At 39.7% G+C, this 22,913-nt stretch overlaps 1 protein-coding gene across 5 annotated transcripts in view; it reads right to left on the reverse strand.

The window, feature by feature from the left end:
* Positions 1-22,913, reverse strand: part of ptprua (protein tyrosine phosphatase receptor type Ua) — a 297,952-nt gene that overhangs the window by 65,201 nt on the left and 209,838 nt on the right. For all 5 annotated transcript variants that reach the window (XM_017480742.3, XM_047159179.2, XM_017480743.3 and 2 more), the window contains exons 8-10: positions 18,716-19,039; positions 2,485-2,594; positions 1-118 (exon numbers count right to left, since the gene is read on the reverse strand). The exon at positions 1-118 is cut by the window's left edge and continues 84 nt beyond it. In XM_017480742.3, coding sequence (XP_017336231.3) covers positions 1-118; positions 2,485-2,594; positions 18,716-19,039 — 552 coding nt within the window. The remainder of the gene's footprint in view (positions 119-2,484; positions 2,595-18,715; positions 19,040-22,913) is intronic.

Below are 22,913 nucleotides of genomic sequence, written 5' to 3' on the forward strand. Positions count from 1 at the left end.
TTCCAGGTTGAAGGCCAGAGAACATGTGGTAGGTCTCATTCTTCAGCTTAGAGACAGTGCGGCGTGGCCCAGGTACATTCACGCTGGGGTCGAATGACTCGATGCTCTGGTAGCTGATCTGGAGTGTGACAGGGGAAAAAAGAGAGAAAGAGTCATGCTTTGACTGGAGTGTTTTATGTGTCTGGGATCGAGTGTATTAAATAATCAGATTGACCCTGAGTAAATCAAATGGTTTAGTTATAACTAAACATACGTGTTTTTCTTTGTTGTTGTTGTTTTTTGTTTTTACAAATATCAGAGAATCTACTCTCTAATACAATGTATATTTTAATAGATAAAAATTGTAACATTGAAAATATGTTAGTATTTACATATAAACTAATGACATAGCCCAAAAATGGCATGTATGGAATACATAATTTCCTGTAGTGATTGAATGCTAGAAGTTTAATAATAATGCCTTAAAATAGACTAAGGTTCTAAGAAAAAAATATATATATTATTTTATAAAAATGTATTTGAAAAATTATGCTGATTATGCCCCATAAAAATAGTCCAGGGTTCTAAGGGTTAGTGAAAAATGACCAAAAAAATATGCTAGGGTTGTAAGTGATAACCCTAAATAGGATATGAATTGTAAGGGTTAGCTAGGATTCTAAGGGTTATGTGTAAACACTTTGAAGCATGTAACTGGTCAGACCTTCCTTTCAAACCAACAGTTAAGAAAACTTCCAAATCACATTAGTCCTTTTTTTTTTACATTATTTTCATTAGATCACATTGTATTTTCTCTTAATACTGCGTGTTCAAAAGCCTTAGTTTGTGATTAAGGACTATTTTTCTACAGCTGTCAAGAACAAAACAAGAACAATAGCAAAAATAGTAAAATAACTGAATTCAGCAAATATTAGATCACTGAAAACTCAGAACTCACGTTTGTGAGTTGGCTCGTAATTAGTTAAATGATGAAAAGGTCTCCACATGCTAAATGGCATCAGTTTTCACTTCCTTTAACCTATTGTACAAGATAGCCTGGACTTAAAGTGCAGGTGACCCAAAACAAATTGAAAACACACACCAAGGGCGGACACAACTGGAGCGTGGCAAGATGATGAAATGCTAATACTATAAACACTTACGCTTGCCCCGCATGAGAGCCTCTAATAAAGGCTCAAATAAATGATTGTGTTTATTCCTTGCTCTAATTGCAGCCCTGAGAAACAGCTACTCTCTGATTCACATAACGGAAAAGAAAGCTATCCATTTTTAAAATTAGTCCAGTCACTTGGAGGGACATCAAAGGAATGCATATGGATAACTTGTAAAAGAAAGTACCATGAACATGTAAACGATAAAGCCTATAATACATAATAATGAGTAAATGTTCTTTAGACAAGCATTAAGTGCTTTTTCAAAAGAAAAAAAATATGGTTTGGTCCCCAAAGAGAGAACAAATCAATTATTATTATTATTAATTATTAATAATTATTATTAATTATTATCAGTTATTCTTACTAATCACCTGTATCCTATGATGAAACATTATTTTCCTGACAGAAGTGTTCTCTTTCTAGATGAGAAATGTTCCCATCCACTGAATGGAAAATAATGTACATCATCTATCCATCCATCCATCTTTAACCACTTACTGCTTTTCAGGGTCACGGGGAACCTGGAGCCTATCCCAGGGAGCATCGGGCACAAGGCGGGATACACCCTGGACAGGGTGCCAGTCCATCGCAGGGCACACATTCATACACTACAGACACTTTAGACACACCAGTCAGCCTACCATGCATGTCTTTGGACTGGGGGAGGAAACCGGAGTACCCAGAGGAAACCCCCACAGCACGGGGAGAACATGCAAACTCCGCACACACAGAGCCGCGGGAATCAAACCCCGACCATGGCAGTGTGAGGCGAGGCGAACGTGCTAACCACTAAGCCACTGTTTGCCCCAATGTACATCATATGCTATGCTATTCAGTGACCAGATCTCAACCTAACCTAACACCAGTGAGAGATTTTTGACCACCTTGTTAGGCAATGCTCTCCACCACTATCATCAAAACAGAAACTGAGGGAATATCTTTGGGAAGAATGGTGTTCTTTGATCCAGTACACATCCAGATGCTTGTAGAATATATGCTAAGGTGCACTGAACTATTTTTAAATGATATGCAACATTTTTAAAAATATATAACAAGTCTGGTCACCTTGACTTATCATTACTGTGAATTCTGAACACCTCTATAAACATACTGCATATAAACAAAAGAAATGCTCACAGTGAAATCAATAGCAAACTAATAATGACAGAAGAATGAAACAGACCACTTACATTAAATTTTACTTTATCTAATATACGAATAGCACACCAGGTATTTTAGCTCTGGAATCATCCATGGCACATGGTCAGTGTAATCACTGTACATCAAGGTTTAGATAAAATAAAGGTAAATAAAATAATTCAGCTTCTTTTACCTCATATTGTGTGATCAAACCATTAGGTTCCACAGGCTCCTCCCACTTCAGAAAGATCATATCGTCTAGTGGGGTTAAGGTCAGAGACTCTGGTGCAATACCTCCTGGGACTGTAAAAGTCATAAAGAGAATAAATAGTCCATAGAAAGACAAAACAGTGAGGAAAGTGCATGTCATGGACCAGAAGGGGCAAAAATAAAGAATGCAAATTAGACAGTTAGAAAGAGGAATTTGGAAGGATTTAGAGAGATTCTGCACCATTACTGGCCACCAAAAAAAAAAAAAGTTGATGACATGACAATTTTGCCTTTAGCAACATTAGAGAGAGAATCAAATGAACTCTGGGAGCTACAGAGAAAATGAGTCATGCTGTGTAAATAGTGTATAATTAAAATTACAAACAGACAGGAATTCATCCAGACCAGAATAAAGTCACCAGAGGATGCACGGCTGTGAAAACTAATTGTCATGCACATATATATTGTACCCCTATAAAAACCTTTATAGATGCCAAAATGGGAAAAATACACCAGAGGGAAGTCACAGCAGGAGGATGATATGTAACAAATAAGTAAAAAGTAAAAGAATAAGAATGACAAAATATACACATGAACCATCAAATATGGTGCTGTCAAACCTTCAGTCTCCCCTTGTGTATTTATTCTTATACTGATGTCTATGAGCCTCTCACTACATTTTGCTTAAGGCAGGTTCAGGGCTCCTGGCAAAGGCACGCTGTGATTAATCATCAGAGTAGGTATGATCACCAGCACAAACAGAGCTTCTGTAGCATGTAATAAATAAATAAATAAAGCCTAATCCCCCAACTATTCCTTCAAGCACATAAACATCAATATGTATCTAGATGTAATGTAGATTATAATATTACGTTACAAAACATATTTTGATTTTGCAAAAAATATTTTGTTTTTTTGTTTTGTCTTTTAACCAGGCCAAAAGAGATGCAGTACATTCCACTAAAAATATGGCAAATGATGAGTAAGGTGAATACCACACAGGGGAAAGCACACTCAGAGGAAAGAATTATCCACCCTGTTCCACATACATGAGCTCACAGATGTCCATGATTCGCTAATGTTTTTGTTATTGACAAGGGAGAGAGAGAGTATACGACCCAGAAAGTATGGCCAATATTTCCTCCTTGGCTCCCGGCACCACACCCACATAACCATTCACCACTAGGAAACCCTCGCAGACACATAGAGAATTCAACTCAATTATGCAATTATGCAACAACTGGACATAGGAACACTGTATTGGAACACAAACATTAAAGGGTATATTGTAGGATACTGTTGAGGGCCCCCTATTTGCTGTTATAATAACTTCCACTCTTCTGGAAAGGCTTTCCACTAAATTTGGTGCTCTGGGGACTTTTGCTTATTCATCCACAAGAGCATAGTTAGGCATGGGCGGCTGTGGCTCAGGTGGTAGAGCGGGTGGTACAGCGGGTTGTCCACTAATTGTAGGGTTGGTGGTTCGATTCCTGGCCCACGTGACTCCACATGCTGAAGTGTCCTTGGGCAAGACACTGAACCCCAAGTTGCTCCCGATGGCAAGTTAGCGCCTTGCATGGCAGCTCTGCTACCATTGGTTTGTGAGTGTGTGTGTGAATGGGTGAATGAGACACAGTGTAAGGCGCTTTGGATAAAAGCGCTATATAAGTGCACCATTTACTACTGATATCAAGTGAGGAGACCTGGGGTGCAGTCAGCATTCCAGTTCATCCTGCAGGTGTTTAGTGTGGTTGAGGACTCTGTTCAGGACACTTGAGTTCTTCCACTCCAACCTTGGCACACCATGTCTACATGGATCTTGCTTTGTGTACAGAGGCATTTTCATGCTGGAACAGATTTGGGCCTTTAGTTAAAGTAAGAAAAATCTGAAATCTTCAGCAGATAAAGCCATTTTTAAAAATTAAGTGCTTTCAACTTTGTGGTAACAGTTTGAAGAAGGCCAATATTTGGGTTTGATGGTCAGGTGCCCACAAACATTTCGCCATGTAGTATATCGTGTATTGCTAAAGGACATCTATTGTATTTATGATTGGTTCACTTAGGACCAGGAATATCTGTATTAATCACCGAGATGGGATTGTCTTCATGATCTCTGCATGGTTGTGAGAATAAACATTCCATGCATCCTACATAGACCTCATATTTTTAATGCAAACTGATTGTTTTTGTCCTTTATTGTTAGTGCTTATTGTGTTAGGGCACATTGTGCTTTATTGGTAGTAGGGTGACAATTCTTTTTAAAATACTGTCCAAAATTCCCTCTGAAACTATTGGAATGGCAAGGACAATTCATTTGTTTGTGCTGTACACCAAAGACATTTGAGTTTGAGATCAAAAGGTGGATATGAGACAAGCGTTTATAATTTCAGTTTTTATTTCCTGGTATTTGCATCTAGATGTGTTAAACAACATAAAACATAGAACCATTTGTATCAGACCACCCAATTTTTAGGTGAGAAAAAGTATAGGAACAGATCAGTTTTGAATTAGCTTTAAGTAAATAACATTTAATATTTTGTTGCATATACCTTGGTTGCAATAACTGCATCAAGCCTGCGACTCACTGACATCACCAAATTGTTGGTTTCTTCTTGTGTGATGCTTTTCCAGGATTTTACTGTAGCCTCTTTCAGTTGTTGTTTAAGGAGGTTTCTTCCTTCAGTCTCCTCTTCAGGAGGTGAAATACTGCTCAACTGGGTTAAGGTCTGGTGATTGACTTTGCCAGTATAAAACTGTATAAACCCCCCCCATAAAGTCCTTTTTTGAGTTGGCACTGTGTTTTGGATCATTGTCTTGGTGAATGATGAAGTTACTCCTGATTAATTTGGATGTATTTCTGTGTAAATAAGCAGACAAAATGTTCCTGTAAAATTCAGAATTCATTCTGCTGATACCTTTCATAAGTTACATTATCAATAAAGATTAGTGATCCTGTTCCAGAAGGAGAAGAAGCCATGACACTACCTCCTCCATATTTCACAAATGAGCTTGTATGTTTTGGATCATGTGCAGATCCATTATTTCTCCACACTTTGGCCTTTCCATCAATTTGGTAGAGGGTAATCTTGGTTCCAGAACTTTTATGGCTCATCTCTGTATTTCTTTGCGATCTCCAATCTGGTTTGCATCTTGTGGCATGGCCTCTAAATTTCTGCTCTTGAAGTCTTCTTCGAAATTTGGATTGTGATACCTTCACCCCTGCCATAAGGAGGTTGTTGATTATGTCACTGACTGTTGTTTTTGTTTTGTTAACCCATCTTTCCATGTAAAAGAAATTCAATAGCACTGGAAATAGCTGAGGTTGTGAGCAACTTTTGGTAGGTTAAGGGATTTTATGTCACTTTATGTGTAATAGTAAAAAAATAGTAGTTTATGTGAGTATGTAGTATGTGTTTTTGATTGGCCAAGCATGGAGACATGATGCAACTGAGACCATTCTTGGTGTCAGTCAGTATAGGGTGGATGGGTGTATTACAGGCCATTGGTGCAGATAAGATAAAACTGGTGATGTGTTGCTGTATAGTAACATTGTGGCACACGAAGAACACAACCATGGGTTAAATTAGCTAAAAGATTTGTGAGACCACCCTGTCCAGGGTGTACCCCGCCTTGTGCCCGATGCTCCCTGGGATAGGCTCCAGGTTTCCTCGTGACCCTGAAAAGGATAAGCAGTATAGAAGATGGATGGATGGATGGATTTGTGAGACACTGTTCCTGGACCTCCAAATATACAACCAAACAATACAACCCTACAACTGTGCTTGAATGTAATAAGCATCAGGAAAGATTAAAAAAGACCTGCATTTCAAGCATACCCACTAATAATCAGAACCAAAAATGTTCTCTGCATTACAAGTGCCATCCAAATCAGTAGTGGGACATTTGTACAGAAAAGTGTGCCAAGTGGAAACTTCAGAACAAGCTGGAACTGTTAAACGCTGCTCGTCTATATGGAAATGCCTTAAAACCATCTCCAACTGCCAAAAAAAAAGGACAAACTATCAGTGCATTGCATCTATTTTCCCCAGGTATCTCAATACCTACTGCAAAATGAAAAAAGAAAAACTTTGAAAAGTTTGTAGATTATATAGGTCTCATGGCCCTAATGGTAGATTATAATGCTATGTGGGATACTTATATCTTGGCAATGCCAAGAGCATCCTTGAAAACAGCAGCAATGGGAACTGTAGAAATGAAATGCCATACATGCCCCTCTTCCATCCAATTTCCCATGATCTCAATCTTTAACATTGTCAGGGAGGATACAGAAAGAAAAAAAAAAAACATGTACATTCTACATCAACTGAAAATGCTGATACTGATAACTGCCAACAAACAGCCAACAAATGTGAAGCAGTTTTATAAGAACAGGTGCATCCAGTGGTGAAAACAATCTTTCTTGATGGTGTCCTTATATTCCAGGATGATAATGGCCCCATACATACTGCTAAAATGATTCAAGAGTGGTCCGATGAACACCAGCATGAAATCAAGTGCTTCTATGGCCTATTCAATTGCCAATTTGCCTTTATGCAGATTCTGGGAATAAGATCCTGCATATATTCTGAAACTCCATTCCTTCCACTAACTGTGGACCCTCAGGAACAGATTTAGTAATGCTTTTCTGGACAGTTTCAGACTCAAATACAACACATTCTGCCCAAAAGACCTTGCATATTATGTACATTACTGGTGTACAAGCCTAACCACACAGTTCACACTATTCTTCCTCTGTAAATTTTTACACTGGTACAATATCCAGTGATGTTTACATATTTAGCATAGGAACTCTACAAATTAACATCTGACTAAACTGCTATGAGTTATAACTGAAAAATACAACAAAAGAGCAGTCTTCTTTTCCCCAAAATAAAACAGGAGATCAACATATTAATTTGGAATGACTGGCAGACTGACCGTCTGGAAGCTGTGCCCCCTTTCCCACATCTCACATGCTCTCGACAGGTTTTCACTTTCTCATTGTCACTTTCTGTCAAGGTAAATGGAGAATGTTTATGATTTAAACATATCAATGTATGTTCAATTTAGCTAGCATTAGAGAAGTACATATCTGTTAACTATATTTATTTAGGAAAAGTTTCAACCCTAAAATAGTCAAAAATGGCACTTCAGTTTTCAGTCAAAAGATGAAAAAAATGGATAAAACTTTTGACCTAATATGATTAAATAAGCCTACAATAAAACAGTGGTGGAACTCGAGTTTTATACATGGAGTGGCCAAGGCTACTTCAGGGGGTCCATAGACCATGACAGAAAATTAGTGTGTAACTCTAACCTGACAGCTAAGGAGCATGAATGAATCATATGATTGCTGATTACAGGTAGAAGTGATAATTCACTTAACCTGGAGTTCCTCACAGTGGCAGATAGTGTGGTCCAAAAGGGTTAAATCACTAGAATTCTTTAATATACTATGAATAGTCAGTGTATCTACCTCGGAACTGCAGCTCAGTGTTTTTCTCTCTCTCTCTCTCTCTCCCTATCTCTCTCCCTATCTCTCTCTCTCTTTCTCACACACACACACACACACACACACACACACACACACACACACACACACACACACACACACACACACACACACACAACATTAAGTCTACATCCAAAACACACTGTATACAAGTGTGCTAAATAGTATGTGAAAATTGTATGCTACTATTCTAAACTATTCTGATGTAGTATGTGGTACACGAGTTTGGACATCTGTCCAGACTACTGACATTACCGGCATCGTATGGTTATGTGGCTAAGGCTAATAATGCCTCAGCTAACAAACAGTTTGGCGATGGTACAAATATCAACAAAAACATCTATGGGAAGTCATATAAATCTAACTACTAAAATACTGCTGAAATGTCTGTGCTTAGTTACCGCAAACTCACTGGATAAATCATTCAGATACCTCCAATCTCTCTTATCTGATTAACTGTGATAACAGAGCCAAAGGTCTAACTTTAACTTACACAGCAACTCAACATTCATAATAGTTGTTCAAGGAACCTAAAGCCGATGCTAAACCTTAAAACTTACTTCAAATATTTTGTTTTTGCCAATCGCGAGCTACCACTCGGGTAGCTGTGGAAATATTTTTCCTCGCTCATTCATCTGCATGTTCTTCTTCTTCTTCTGTATCTCCCAACCAACATTATTATTATCTCTTCCTCACAGTCAATTTTAAAAATGTGCCGCCACCACAGAACAACAAATGCTTCTTTCAACAAGAGGTGAATTGAGATGGCAACCAGCATCAAACTGCCAGTAGCGAATGAAATTTTATGGCGGCATCAACACAGTGCCAAATCTAATACTTTTCTGCTTTATATATATATTTATATATATATATATATATATATATATATATATATATATATATATATACACATATACATATATATATATATATATATATACACACACACACACACACATATATATATATATATATATATATATATATATATATATATATATATATGTCATTAAAAATAAAATGTCATTTATATATTCAAGAAAATGATCCAATATTACATATCTGTGAATAGCAAAAGTATGTGAACCTTTGCTTTCAGTATCTGGTGTGACCCCCTTGTGCAGCAATAACTGCAACTAAATTTTTCTGGGTAACTGTTGATCAGTCCTCCTACGTGCTCTGAGAATTTGAGTGTCCCCGGTTTCTAGCCTTGGGTCACACTCTAGGGGTGTCTCCATAGCGCAAGCCGGTAATGATAGACACCTCCCTCAGCGCGGTCTTAGACAGCTGTCCAGCTCATGGTCTCTGGAGTGGCCCTCATCTGGAGTGACATAAATTGCCTAGAAATGTGGGCCATATTTCTAGTACTAAAATTCCTTCTTCCTCAATTGAGAGGTCACCATGTGCTTACAGACAACGCAGCGGTGGTCTCATATATTGACCACCAGGGAGGATTACGTCCGCACCCCCTGTTCAGGCAGGCGCAACTAATTCTTCTCTGGGCAGAGAGAAAGCTTTGTCAGTGAGAGCAATGTACATTCTGGGCAACTGGAATGTGGGGGCAGACATCCTGTTGAGGCAGAGGCTGAGGCCCAGGGATTTGTGGCTCCATCCACAAGTGGTGGAGTCCATATGGCGGAGGTTTGGCCAAGAGGGACTGCATGTGTTCGCCTCCGAGGAGACAACACACTGTGGTTCGCCCTCACTCCTCCTGCACAATTAGGGCTGGACGCCATAGTGCACATGTGGCCAAGGTCACATCTATACGCTTTTCCCTGATCGCTCCGCTCCCACAAGTTCTAGCGAGAGTTCGCCAAGACAGTCTATGTCTGCTGCTAGTAGCACCTTATTGGCCAGCTCGAATATGGTTCTCAGAGATGATATCCCTGCTAGATGGCACTCCTTGGAAGATTCCCATCTGCAGGGATCCACTGTAGACCCAGTGAACTGTGCAATAACTACAGTCCTGGAGTTCTTACAAGAACGTTTCTCAGTGGGATGGGCTCCTTCTACAATCAGGGTTTATGGATATCCCTGTTGATGGAGCCTCTACTCAGCTCACATCCGTTTGGAGGAATTCCTATTCCTCAATACAGAACAGCTTCAACTCTGGGATGTTGGTGGGTTTCCTCACATGAACTGCTTGCTTCAGGTCCTTCCACAACATTTCTATTGGATTAAGGTCAGGACTTTGAATTGGCCATTCCAAAACATTAACTTTATTCATATGTATATATAATATATACAACCCCAATTCCAAAAAAAATTGGGACGCTGTGCAAATGTAAATAAATATAAATAAAAACAGAATGCAATGATTTGCAAACCTCACAATAGAAAATTGTGTTATTCACAATAGAACATAGAAAACATATCAAAAGTTTAAACTGACTAAATGTATCATTTTAAGAACAAAAATAAGGTCATGATGAATGTGATGGCTGCAACATGTCTCAAAAAATTTGAGATGGGGCAACAAAAGGCTGGAAAAGTAAGTGTTACTAAAAAGAAATAGCTGAATATTAATTAACATCAGGTCAGTAACATGATTGAGTATAAAAAGAGTGTCTTAGAGAAGCAGAGTCTTTCAGAAGTAAAGATGGGCAGAGGTTCACCAATCTGCAAAAAACTGCTTCTACAATTTGGGGAACAATTTCAGAATCATGTTCCTCAACGTAAAATTGCAAAGACTATGAATATCTAATCATATACAGTACATAATATCATCAAAAGATTCAGAAAATCTGGAGAAATCTCAGTGTGCAAGGGACAAGAGTGAAAATCAATATTGGATGGCCATGATCTTCAGGCCCTCAGGCGGGATTGCATTAATAACAGGCATGACTCTGTAATGGAAATCACTGCATGGGCTCAGAAACACCTCTAGAACTCACTGTCTGTGAACACAGATCACCCTGCCATCCACAAATGCTGATTAAAGCTCTATCATGCAAAGAGGAAGCCATATGTGATCCTGATCCAGAAATGCCGCCATCTTCTCTGGGCCAAAGCTCATTTAAAATGGACTGAGGCAAAGTGGAAAACTATTCTGTGGTCGAATCGAAATCTGAAAATCTTTTTGGAAACCACGTCCTCTAAACTAAAGAGGACTAAATAGGAGAAGGACTATCCAGCTTCTTATCAGCGCTCAGTTAAAAAGCCTGCATCTCTGATAGTATGGGGGTGCATTAGTGCCTATGGAAAAGGCAACATCAATGCTGAAAGGTATAGACAGGTTTTAGAGCAACATATGCTTCCATCCAGATTCCATCCCATGATTACTTCTGAGAGACTCTCTCTAAGATACTCTTTTTATACCCAATAATTTTACTGACCTGTTGCCAAGTAACCTAATTAGTTGCAAAATGTTCCTCCAGCTGTTTCTTTTTAGTAACGCTTACTTTTCAGTTTAAACATTTTATGTGTTTTCTATGTTCACTAGAGAGAGAGAGAGAGAGAGAGAGAGAGAGAGAGAGAGAGAGGAAATACTTCACATATATACTTATTGATTTATTTATTATAATATAATTCTATGAAATTAGTTATGACACAGTGAACAAGTGGCTCAAACGATTCCTCATTTCTTCAGTTCCCTACTCACAACTTCTGTCTCTAGTTCCAGGAGGGCAGTGGTGGCTCAATGGTTAAGGCTCTGGGTTACTGCTCAGAAAAGAAAGTCATCCATATCATGGCTGACCCTGTGGTCTGACCCCAACTTCCTAACAAGCTGGGATATGCAAAGAAAAGAATTTCCCTGTGCTGTAATGTATATGTGACAAATAAGCTTCTTCTTCTTCTTCAGTTTAGTTCCAGTTAGTTCCTATTTACTGTTTGATTGAAGAAAAACACACAGTTGTGTTTTAATATTATTCTGTCATAAACGAAAAGCTTGGAAGGAAGTAGCAGAGATTGTACATTCACCTTTGGTGAGTGCACGTAGCTAGTACAGTTATCTTGCTTTTCTAATCTGACAGCAAAAATACTATGAAGCCTAACACATAACATAATTCAAATAACCAACTTTTTTTTACACTGACTGTTTAATTTGTGTTTAAATAGTTACCTTCAGAAGCTATATATAGCTACCACCATTCTTCATTGGAACAAAAAAAAATGGACAGTGCATGCCCACAATTGACAGCAGTAGATGTCAACACACACCTGTAAGAGACAAACTACAAGCAGCACGAGCAACTTATCACTTGTTAGAATGAACACAGATGTTGGACAACTAACTGGAAGGTTGGGAGTTCAAATAACAGCATTGACAAGCTGCCAATGCTGTGCCCTTGAGCAAGACCCTTAACCCTCAACTGCTCAGTTGTACAGATGAGATGAATGTACGTTGCTCTGGATAAGGGTGCCTGCCAAATGCAGTAAATGTAAAATCCTTTTGAAGAATGATCGATAGAAGCCACTGAACATCTGCATGAAAACATGAAATTGCAGGAAAATGCAACAACATATATGAAGTCGATCTAAGAAAGAGCTATAAGGCATCTTAACTTTGAACAGTACCAGCTGCTTATTCCAAATGTATCAAGGTAGATGTCATGTCAGTTGGAAGCAATATAAATAAATAAATAAATAAATAAATAAATAATGATCACTTTCTGATGAATTTCACCTCTGATTGAACAGCAAAAAATGTGCAAACCTGATACATGGTAAACCTTTCTTTCATAACAGCTGGATTCTCTAGGGTGGATTTTGTTGCCAAGATTGAAGTGCTGGAGAGAGGGTGATAATTAAAGTCCATGTCCTCATTGTTGTTGTTTTTTTTATTTATTTTTTTTTTTTTTTAAGTTGTACTCTTGCTCTGTTTTGCTGTGTAAGCTGCAGGTTTTCACACTTTATTAACACAATTAATTCTGATGTTTCTGCTGTTTACAATTAATCATTAACGCATGACATACTGACTATTGCTGAAGAAATCTAATGTGAAATCGAGGCTGGAGGAAAGAAAGAAGGAGGGGAGGGAACCCTCTGAAAATTCCTCTGAAGTGATAAATAAGGTGAATTCATTCATAGTGAATGAATCTTATACCTTTACTCACTGCCTGCATGGAAGGTGTTTATTTACTGATTAGTTTAATCTCTCGCTATTTGCATGAAAATACGCTTTATTACCTTACCTGTCCAACATGACAAAATAGAAAATGCAAAAATAAGCAAATTTCATATTCTAGCTCATTGATGGTGGTGGCTTATTAATTTTTCAGCTACCTCCATTTTAAATGTTTGCTCAGCCATTTAGTTATGCTAATGCCAAGCATTTGGAGAATCAATATTTGCATTGTTGCTATAACCAGTATAACTGTGCAAATGCCTGTGTTTAATGGCCAAATTAATGTATAATTAGTTAAAGTATGCTAAATGATGCTTACTATTATAAAAATAATTGTTTTGTGTCATTTATGTTTAAATTATGAGATCATATTACAGAGTCAGATTCAAATATGGCTATCCCTCTTTTGGAAGATCCAGAAAATGTCTTCCTTGTCTTAAATACACTTTGATAAAGCCTTATGCTTAAAACTTGTTTCTAAGATCAATTTAAAAAGTTAGATGTAAATGTTTATTTTAAAAATGCATTTTTACATAAGTACATTTAACTTAAATCAAGTCGTTATACTTAAGAAAATGTTTCCATACAAATCATTTTCATTTAGAAGTTTTCTTTTAGGAGAAATAGTTAACAATTACTCAATTCAATTCAGTTCCACCTGAACACACCGTGTGAAGAACCGCGGAAAAAGGAAAAGGCCGAATGATAGGAGTCGAACTGATATGTCTTGTCCTGAAACTGAACTGAAGGAACCTTCTGTGGTGCAGGGCAATGGGTATATGAAAATACACATCCTTCAAGTCCACAGAGGTTAACCACATTCTGGGTTAAATAGCATGTCAGACATCTGCCACTCCTAACATGTGGAAAGGGAGATGCTTGAGGCTCTTGTTTATGTGTCTGAGGTCCAGGATGGGCCTGAAGCTCCCATCCTTCTTCCAAACAAGGCAATATTTTGAGTAGAATCCCCCAGGGAGTTCCAGGGGTCTACTGGCTCTATTGCACCCTTCTCCAGCAGCTTAACTCCGCTGATAGGACAAAGGCCTAACGAGGGTCCTGGACCACCATAGGGTGAGCTTGGGTGCTCAATGGGGGTTTGTGACAGAACTGAAGACAGCCCCTCTCGAGTGTTTTTAGAAGCCACTGTCTGTAATACCTCTCCAACTCTATAATTGAGAGGTTGAAAAGTGACCTGTCTCAGACCCTGAATCCCTAGCGACAGTGGGGAATCTTTCTGTTATCTATGGGGGGGTGATGGTGAGTAGGCATAGGGTGAGCTGGTGGCCTAAAATGAGAGCTTCTTGATGAGTCAGGTTGGGCAGCCTGTTGCAGTGGTCTGTAAGATTGCCCCTGCCTATGATTTTGTGAAGTTGCATGGCAAACAGGCATCCAGTGTGCAAGTAGGCCAGGGTAGTTCACACTGCACTCAATATGCTGAGATCGGGATTCTGCTGCCCATGCTCTGCGTTCAACGGCCCCTTGGGCAGCCGGACAAAAGACCTGACCAGGCACTAGTGGTAACTGGTGAAGGTTGTTACAGCATGATTCTGGAAGCTTGGACTGGGCAAGCCACACCTAGCTTGCATAATAAGCCCAGGAGCCTTTCCACTGGAGAATGTCATTGATCCCAACGCCTGCAGAGAAGTGTCAAGCAGTTCTGGTGCCATGTTATCTGATGGTGTCATAGTCATGGCAGAATGCAGTGCCAGCAATAGATGGGCCATTGAATTTCCCACACTACTCAACCCTGACACAGTGTTCTAAATATGGACTAATAAGTCATCAGTATGCCTACATTCTGGTTTGGGGCAGAGGAGTTCCTGTTTCATTGCTCCATCTGGAGATGGCTTGGGAGGGTCTAAGCAGGAGGCATGTTACAGAGGCCATTATGCTGGGCTTCTGCCATTGCTGCTAATGTGCGTGCTATGCGATCTGGCCTGGATGATGGGACTGAGTGAAATGCAGAGAAGACCACTTCAGTAAAATCAGGACAGCTAGGTATCTGGAAGTCCTCTAGCCATGGGACTAGACAACGCAATAGGTTTGAAGGGCCCAACACAAGAAGATGTGGGTACAACTTCAACCAAGATAGGGCCATCTTGATTGTATCCTGCAATGAAAACACTACCTTGAAGGCCTGAACCCTCATCACTATGAGAGTGTTGAGACTTAGAACGTGATTATGTTTCCTTCAAGGGGGCATAATGGTCCTGTCCCTCAGTAATCAATGAGTCTGAGGCTGCTAGAGATAACATGTCCAGTTCCTCCCTGGAAAAATCAGCTGCCGGTTTGCATCTAGGCAATGAAGAGGCAGATACAGATGCCCTCATTCCTTCATTCACATTCTGACTGGCAAGAGGAAATGACATTGCCAACAAAGCCTGGAGAGTGAAACATTGAAAGTTGGAGGCAACAGGTATGTACATTCGGTCTAACTAGAACCCTGGCTAACTAATGAGTTCTAATATAGATACTCACCTCAATTCCACTGATGGGGAAACAGTGTCTAATGAAAACCCTGGATAACCAATGGATCTGATGAGTAATCCAACGAATCCAGTATAATCCAATGACAAATAGAAAATCCAATATGTTTGTTTGTTTTCTCGAGACACAGCTATAGCAGGGAGTAAACGTCAACCCAAAAACTGTGCATGCTCGAGCGAGATCTTTCTGCAGGAATGACAAAGAGACAGACTGTGACGTAGGCGGAAACTAATATAGCTTCCGACATGCCATCGATCAAGGTTAAGTTTGACTGAATCAAACGAGATTCTTGATTTGATGCGTGAGACATGACTCCTTCCACCATGTACTGACCATCTCTGGTGGTCTGGAACAGTGAAATAGAATTCCATTTCTATTTCATCTTATTCTTAAACAGTAGAAGATAGTAAGAATGAAGTGTCCAAATTTTGCCCTTTCATGCATAAATTATGTAAGGGATAATTGTGCATTACACAATTTTAACACACAAGTGCATTAAAAACGTGGGATGCAGACCTAGCTGTGGATTATCCCACTTATACCATGGTCATTTGCCACCGCTGGCAAGTTGCTGGCAAAGCTGCTATTGATGCTTGCTGTGCAAAATTTGACTGAAAGGATAAAAACAATGGATAATTTCCATTAGTTCTTTTATATGCAGGTTGTTATATCTAGAATTCTACCCACTCTAAATCATACATGGACATAAAGTAGTGCAATAAGATTACATTTATTTGAATGGATTATAATAAATAGTTATTTCAGAGAGAGAGAGAGAGAGAGAGAGAGAGAAACAGAGAGAGACTGTGTCTGTGTGAATTACATGCGTGAACCTGTGAGTTTAACTACTCCAAAAAAAATAATTTCTCCCCATCCAAAATCAGACACAGAGATAAAGCAGTGAGATAAGATTAGATTTATTACATTTATCTTGTCGTTTTATATCTGCTTGAGTTCTGCTGGTGTTAATTATTGTGCTGTTTTTCATGGCATTTGTCATTCAGCATTATCTTCAATTCTTCAAATTTATGTTGTGCCTCAGCCCATTTATCAACATTGCCATATTCACCATATACATTAAATAATGAAAAAATCATCCGTTTAGCTAAGTAAGGTAATTAGGAAATGTTTACAATATCTCACTCTTTCTGTAAGTGTAAATGCATGTTACTATGGTTACAGTTTTTAGGCAGCACATTAATTTAGAATGGTGATTAAACTGACTGGAACTACCCGTGCATTATACAGTTTGAACGCACACCTTCCAGCTAATCAGAATCAAGTATTCTGACAGACCGTGGTATAATTCAAAACATATCCAAATTATTATTATTATTATTATTATTATTATTATTATTATTACTATTATTATTATCATCTAATTATAAATCAGTTCCAGGCCACTAATTTGATTGGTCAAGTGGCATTCTGTCATGATTTCCTCTCGCACAAAGAGAGGAAAAATCACCATGACTCTGATTCACGTTTTGGATTTGTCTGCCTGCCTCTCTTTAATAAAGCTCTTATCTGTACTTACATCTGTCCTAACCCTCATTATGTGACAGAATACGTCACCACACATGGATGCAGCAGGAAGATGGAGGAAACGTCATGCCAGGGAAACCAAGGAAACTGTGCCAGCTTTTGATTCGAACCAGTTTCCTCAATGGACTGCCATGGAGCTCCGAGATCCTTATGATGGATTTTTTGGCTATCCTGAATATTTTCTTCATGACTGCCAGTTTTATTTTGTGAGTCTAGCAGGCCGCAAGCCTGACGAGAAGTAATGGCTCCAGTTCATGTGGTCCCAGTTCTTTGGCTCAGCCCGCCAGTGGGCGCAGCTCCTAGTGGCCAATAGACCTAAGAGGTGCTCTCACCTGCAGGGCTCCAGCCGGAGGTCAATGAAGCAACTTCATCCCCAGAGCCCTAGTCAGAGGTCAACTTGGCGACCCCCTCCCCAGAGCCCCAACACGAGACTCACGAGGTGGTCTCATCTCCAGAACTCCCATCGGAGGTCAACGAGGCGACCTCCCATGTGAAGTTCCAGTTGAAGGCTGACAAAATGGCCTCCCAAGCCAAGTTCCTGTCAGGGGTTGACAGAAGTTCTCCACAAGGCAAGAGGGAGGAGCAAAGTTCTCCACGAGACCAAAGGGAGGAGCGATGCTCTCCATGAAGCATGAGGGTGGAGTGATGTCCTCTGTGGAACAGAAGGGGCAGCGACATACAGCGCAAATCAAAGAAAAGGAGCAATGTCTTCAGCGGAGCAGAAAGGTGGAGCGATGTCCTCAGCTGAGCAGGAAGGTGGAGCAGCGTCCTCTGCCGAGCAGGAAGGCGGAGCGACGTCCTGAGCCGAGCAGGAAGGCGGAGCGAGGTCCGAAGCAGAGCCTGGCATAGTGACATCCGAGGCGGAACAGAGAAGAAAACTGGAGCCCTTGGTTGCACCGTGAGGTGGTGCAACATGTTCAGCTGAACAGTGAGACTGAATAGCGTCCTCAGCTGAACAGGGATGCTGAGCGGCATCCTCAGACGAGCAGGGAAGCTGAACAACATTCTCCATCGACATGGCAGGCTGGACAAGATCCACAGTGGGGGAGAGAGGGTTGGAGATGGTTCCAGCCTGGTTGGAAGGCTCCCCTTTGGCATACCCCAAGATGGAGTACATCGAGCCATTCCTGATTGTTTTTAATTAGGGAGAATTTTCCCTCTTTCTCCCACCTCGGCTTTTCCTATAGGGCCTCTTGGATTCTGAAAAAATCCACTGCATCCATGTTAGGGTCTTAGGTTCTCTCACAACACAGAATGCGAGTAGGATGCAAGTGCAGGTTTAATTGAAATAAAACAAAAGTACTAATACAAATGATTTAACACAAACTATGGCATCCAGGCAGAGAAACGAGACAACAACACAACAACGGCAAAATAAGACAAATGTAAAACAACCAGTGTAGTGCAAACTGTGGCTATAAATACCCATTAATGCTTGTTAATATGAATGAAGTTCAGGTGCAGGTGATCATGTGACATGATGGTGTTGGTGGAGTGGCTGCTGGGAACTGTAGTTCAGAATTCCTTCTCTGATGTTACATGACACCTATTATAAGTGCCTATAATGATGTTTTTGTTACATGAAGATAATCATGTACTCACTGTCCTCCTCTGTCTGGAATGTGACCTCTCGGCTCTCTTTCTTGCCTTCGGGGTTGGCCAACGCAAGCCGCACGTGTACAGGACGGAACGGTGGAAGGTCTCGCAGTGTGAAGTGTGACATATTTCTTTCCACTGACAAACACTCTCTCACGGTGGCGTTATTGGTGATGGCACCGTTTCCTGTTGCAGTGTAATAACGGTAGCATAGCGACAGGGAGTATGTGTGACATCGTGTCAGGTTGTAGCCGAGGGGTTCCCACTGTAGCACCAACTGGCGTGACTGAATCTCGGACGCAGTGAGACCACGGAGTGGACGCATGGGCTCTGTGTGAGAGAAAGATAGCTTAATATCACTTAATATGCTTTAAGAGAGAATGACTGTATCTTTAATAAGCTGTGTAAAAAAACATGCAAACCAAATGACACAAATACATCCCCAATTCTGAAAAAGTTGGGACAGTATAGAAAATGCAAAAAAACAAACAAAAAGAGTCATTTGAAAATTCTATTCATCCTGTACTATATTGAAAACACATTATTATCACATTATTTGATGTTTTACTTTGTATATTTTCAAAAATAAGTTAAATTCACACTCATTTCAAATCTGATGACTGCAACACACTCCAAAACATTGGGACACTTGACTGTTTACCACTGTGTAACATCACATTTTCTTTTAATAACACTTATTAAGCATTTGGGCAATGAAGACAGCAGTTGGTTTAGCAAGCGAAACTTTCCCCATTCATCCATTATGTATTTCTTCAACTGTGTATCTGTATAGGGCCTCTGTTGCCTTATTTTGCGCTTAATAATGCGCCACACATTCTCAATCTCAAAGACAGATCAGGACTGCAGGCAGGCCATGCTAGCACCCGCACTCTCTGTTTACGCAACCATGTGCATGTAATCTGGGCAGAATGTGGTTTGGCATTGTCCTGCTCTGGATGGCAGCATATGTTACTCCAAAATGTGTACGTATCTTTCTGCATTAATGGTGCCCTCACAGATGTGCAAATTACCCATGCCATGGGCACTGACACACCCCCATACCATGACAGACACTGGCTTTTGGATCTGACCCTGATGGTCCAGCTTGTATGGTCCTTCTCCACCTTGGCCCGGAGAACACAATGGCTTTTTTGTCCAAAAACTATTTGAAATGTTGACTCGTCGGACCACAAAACGTGATTCCACTGTGCTTCTGTCCATCTCAGATGAGACCAAGCCCCCCAGGAGTCGGTGGCACTTCTGGACTGTGTTGATGTATGGCTTCGGCTTTTGCATAGTAAAGCCTTAACTTGCATCTGTGGATGCAGCGGTGAATGGTGTTGATTGACAAAGGTTTACCAAAGTATTCCAGAGCCAATGTCAGGATATCCATTACAGACTCATGATGGGTTTTAAGACCGTGAAATCTGAAGGATCAGAGATCACATGCATTCAGAAGTGGTTGCTGGCCTTGCCCTATACACACCGAGATTTGATGAGATTCCTTGTATCTTTTAATTATATTGTGCACTGTAGAAGGTAAAATACCCCAAATCCTACTGATCTGTCTTTAGGAAATGTGGTTCTCAAAGTGTTGGATTATTCGCTCAAGCATTTGTTGGCAGATTGGTGAGCCTCAACCCATCCTTGTTCTTGAAGGACTAGGCCTTTTTGGAGGCTCCTTATATACTATGATTAGACGATTGCCCCACCTGTTTCACATCACCTTCTTATTTCAACTTGTCACATCACTATTAGTCCTAAATTGCCCCTGTCCATCTTTTTGAAATGTTGCATGCACCAATTTCAAAATAAAAGTTTACCTCCAAAAAAAAAAAAAAAAAAAAAAAAAAAACTATGCTTAGGTAAACCTTCAAATTCCTTGTCGTTATAATTTTTTCAAAGTATAAAGTCAAAGTACATTTACAAATCACTACTCTTTGTTTTTATTAGTATTTTCCATACTGTCCCAACTTTTTCGGTATTGGGGTTGTAGACTTTGACAATATTTTATTTTGATAAAATTGTAAAAGTAAGAATAAGAAGGCGAGAGAGATTACAGTACATTGAGAGAGTATTGTCTTGTCAAGAACCAATTTTTCTCATTACACCACAGATTTCAAAGAAACATTACAAGGTAGAAGAAAAAGCATTTCAGCATTTTAAGATAGTGGAACTAAGAAAAAAATATATAGTAAGGCAAAGTAAGAAGCTAAGCAAGCATCAGAGAATGACCAACTGTTCAGTTTGGTCTGTTAACATGAAATCCATAACTTATTGCTTGCATGGTGTAAAGATGATCCAAGTCGAATTTGGTGAAAATCGGTCGAACAGTCCAAAAAGCAAAACTATGCTCTTTTTTTTTTTCCATATCTCAAACTCTAGGTGGTGCAGGTTCCCTCAAGTCACAATGGCATATTTACTGTTTTATATTTACTGCATATTTACATATTTACTGCATGTTTGGTCTGAATATGCTAAAGCATTACGGAGATAAAGCTTCACTTCCATTTTGGTGCTTGTCGTCAAATTCGTTTGCATGTTATTCAAGAACGGTTTACTAATCAACTTAAATTCCATAACATTTTGTCGGCATAGTCTGCAGATGATACAATATGATTTTCGTGAAAATTGGATGAACAGTCTAGGAGGAGATGTGTGCCAAATTTCATAATTTTTCTATGTATGGTTCTATGTGCTGCCATAGACTCAAGAGCAAGACGAAGAACAAAAAGAAGCAGAAAGTTGATGAAAACAATAGTGCCTACGCTACTTTGGTGCTTGGCCCCTAAAAATGCATGATCAATTTCATCTTAACCTCCATTTGCTTTGGATTTACTTTCTCGCTCTTTCCGATTCTAGATCAGAGTAAAATAGTACGACTAATCAAATCTAAATGCGCCTTAATGACATCTCACTTTTAATGCCGCATTTCTCTGTACCTGAAAAACAGAGAATGTCTTTCAAATGTCGTCATCTAAAACCGTACACAGCAAAATCCCCAATATTGATTTAACACCTAGAGTGTTGAATTTACACAATACAGTGTAATATGGAGACAAGTGGGTGTTAATTCAACACTAGGGATTTAAATGTGTATATGTAATGATGGTTAAAATCTATAGCTACTCATCTGAACATATAGCAAATTGTTGCTGCTAAGTGAACAAATGGCCTCTGTGAATTAAATAAGGAAGAAGATCAAATCTCATTTGTGAGTTCTGTACTGTCTCACTGTTTGGGCCCGAACACCACCTCACAGCCGTGCTGGATCAAAATTAAGCTACACTGATTAAACTAATTAATGACACACATCTGTAGGGACATCTTCAGGCTCCGTGTTAGGCAGACCATCAACAACTTCCTCACACAAACACATGCTGCATGTTCTTACAACTAGGGCTGTATGTTATGGATTAAACCAGAAATCGTATATTGCTACACATTGTGTGATTGCTTTGCTAAATATTAAAATAACCATGAACCTGTTAGATGCATAACATACAGTATATGCATATAATATAAAAATTATTGCATATATCCATCCATCCATTCATTTTCTGTAACGCTTATCCTACACAGGGGTGCGGGGAGCCAGGAGCCTATCCCAAGTGACTCGGGTCACAAAGCAGTGGACACCCTGGCTTAGGTGCCAGCCCATTGCAGGGTACAATCGCACACACACTCACATCCCCATTCACACAGTATGGAAAATTTAGAAATGCCAAGCAGCCTAGCTGAGCAGACAAGCAGTCTTTGGACTGGGGGAGGAAACTGGAGTACCCAAAGGAAATCACTGAAGTGAACCTTCAACCTCATGAGGCAAACATGCTAATCACTAAGCCAACGTCTGTCCCACTGCCCCCTTCCCCTGTTAACCCACAAACTAGCATGTCTTTTCAAGGTGGGAGGAAACTGAAGAACCCAGAGGAAACCTACACAGATATAAGGAGTCGAAACGCTAATATCAAAAATTGCTGTTACTCCCCATTTTCTTTCAAATTTGTTCTTACATACACCATCGGGTCATTTTATAAGCATCTTTGAGAAGTTCTTCCAGCCTCACTTGCTTCTGTTTCTACAGGCAATCCCAAACAACCTTGGTTATGTTTTTGTCTGTAAAGTGGTTCATTACATATTTTCCTCTTCTCAATACACAATGCACACGTTCTCTGAACTTCTTTTTTTTTTTTTAATAAACAAA

Source organism: Ictalurus punctatus, chromosome 12 (assembly GCF_001660625.3).
Source record: "Ictalurus punctatus breed USDA103 chromosome 12, Coco_2.0, whole genome shotgun sequence".
NCBI lineage: Eukaryota > Metazoa > Chordata > Actinopteri > Siluriformes > Ictaluridae > Ictalurus > Ictalurus punctatus.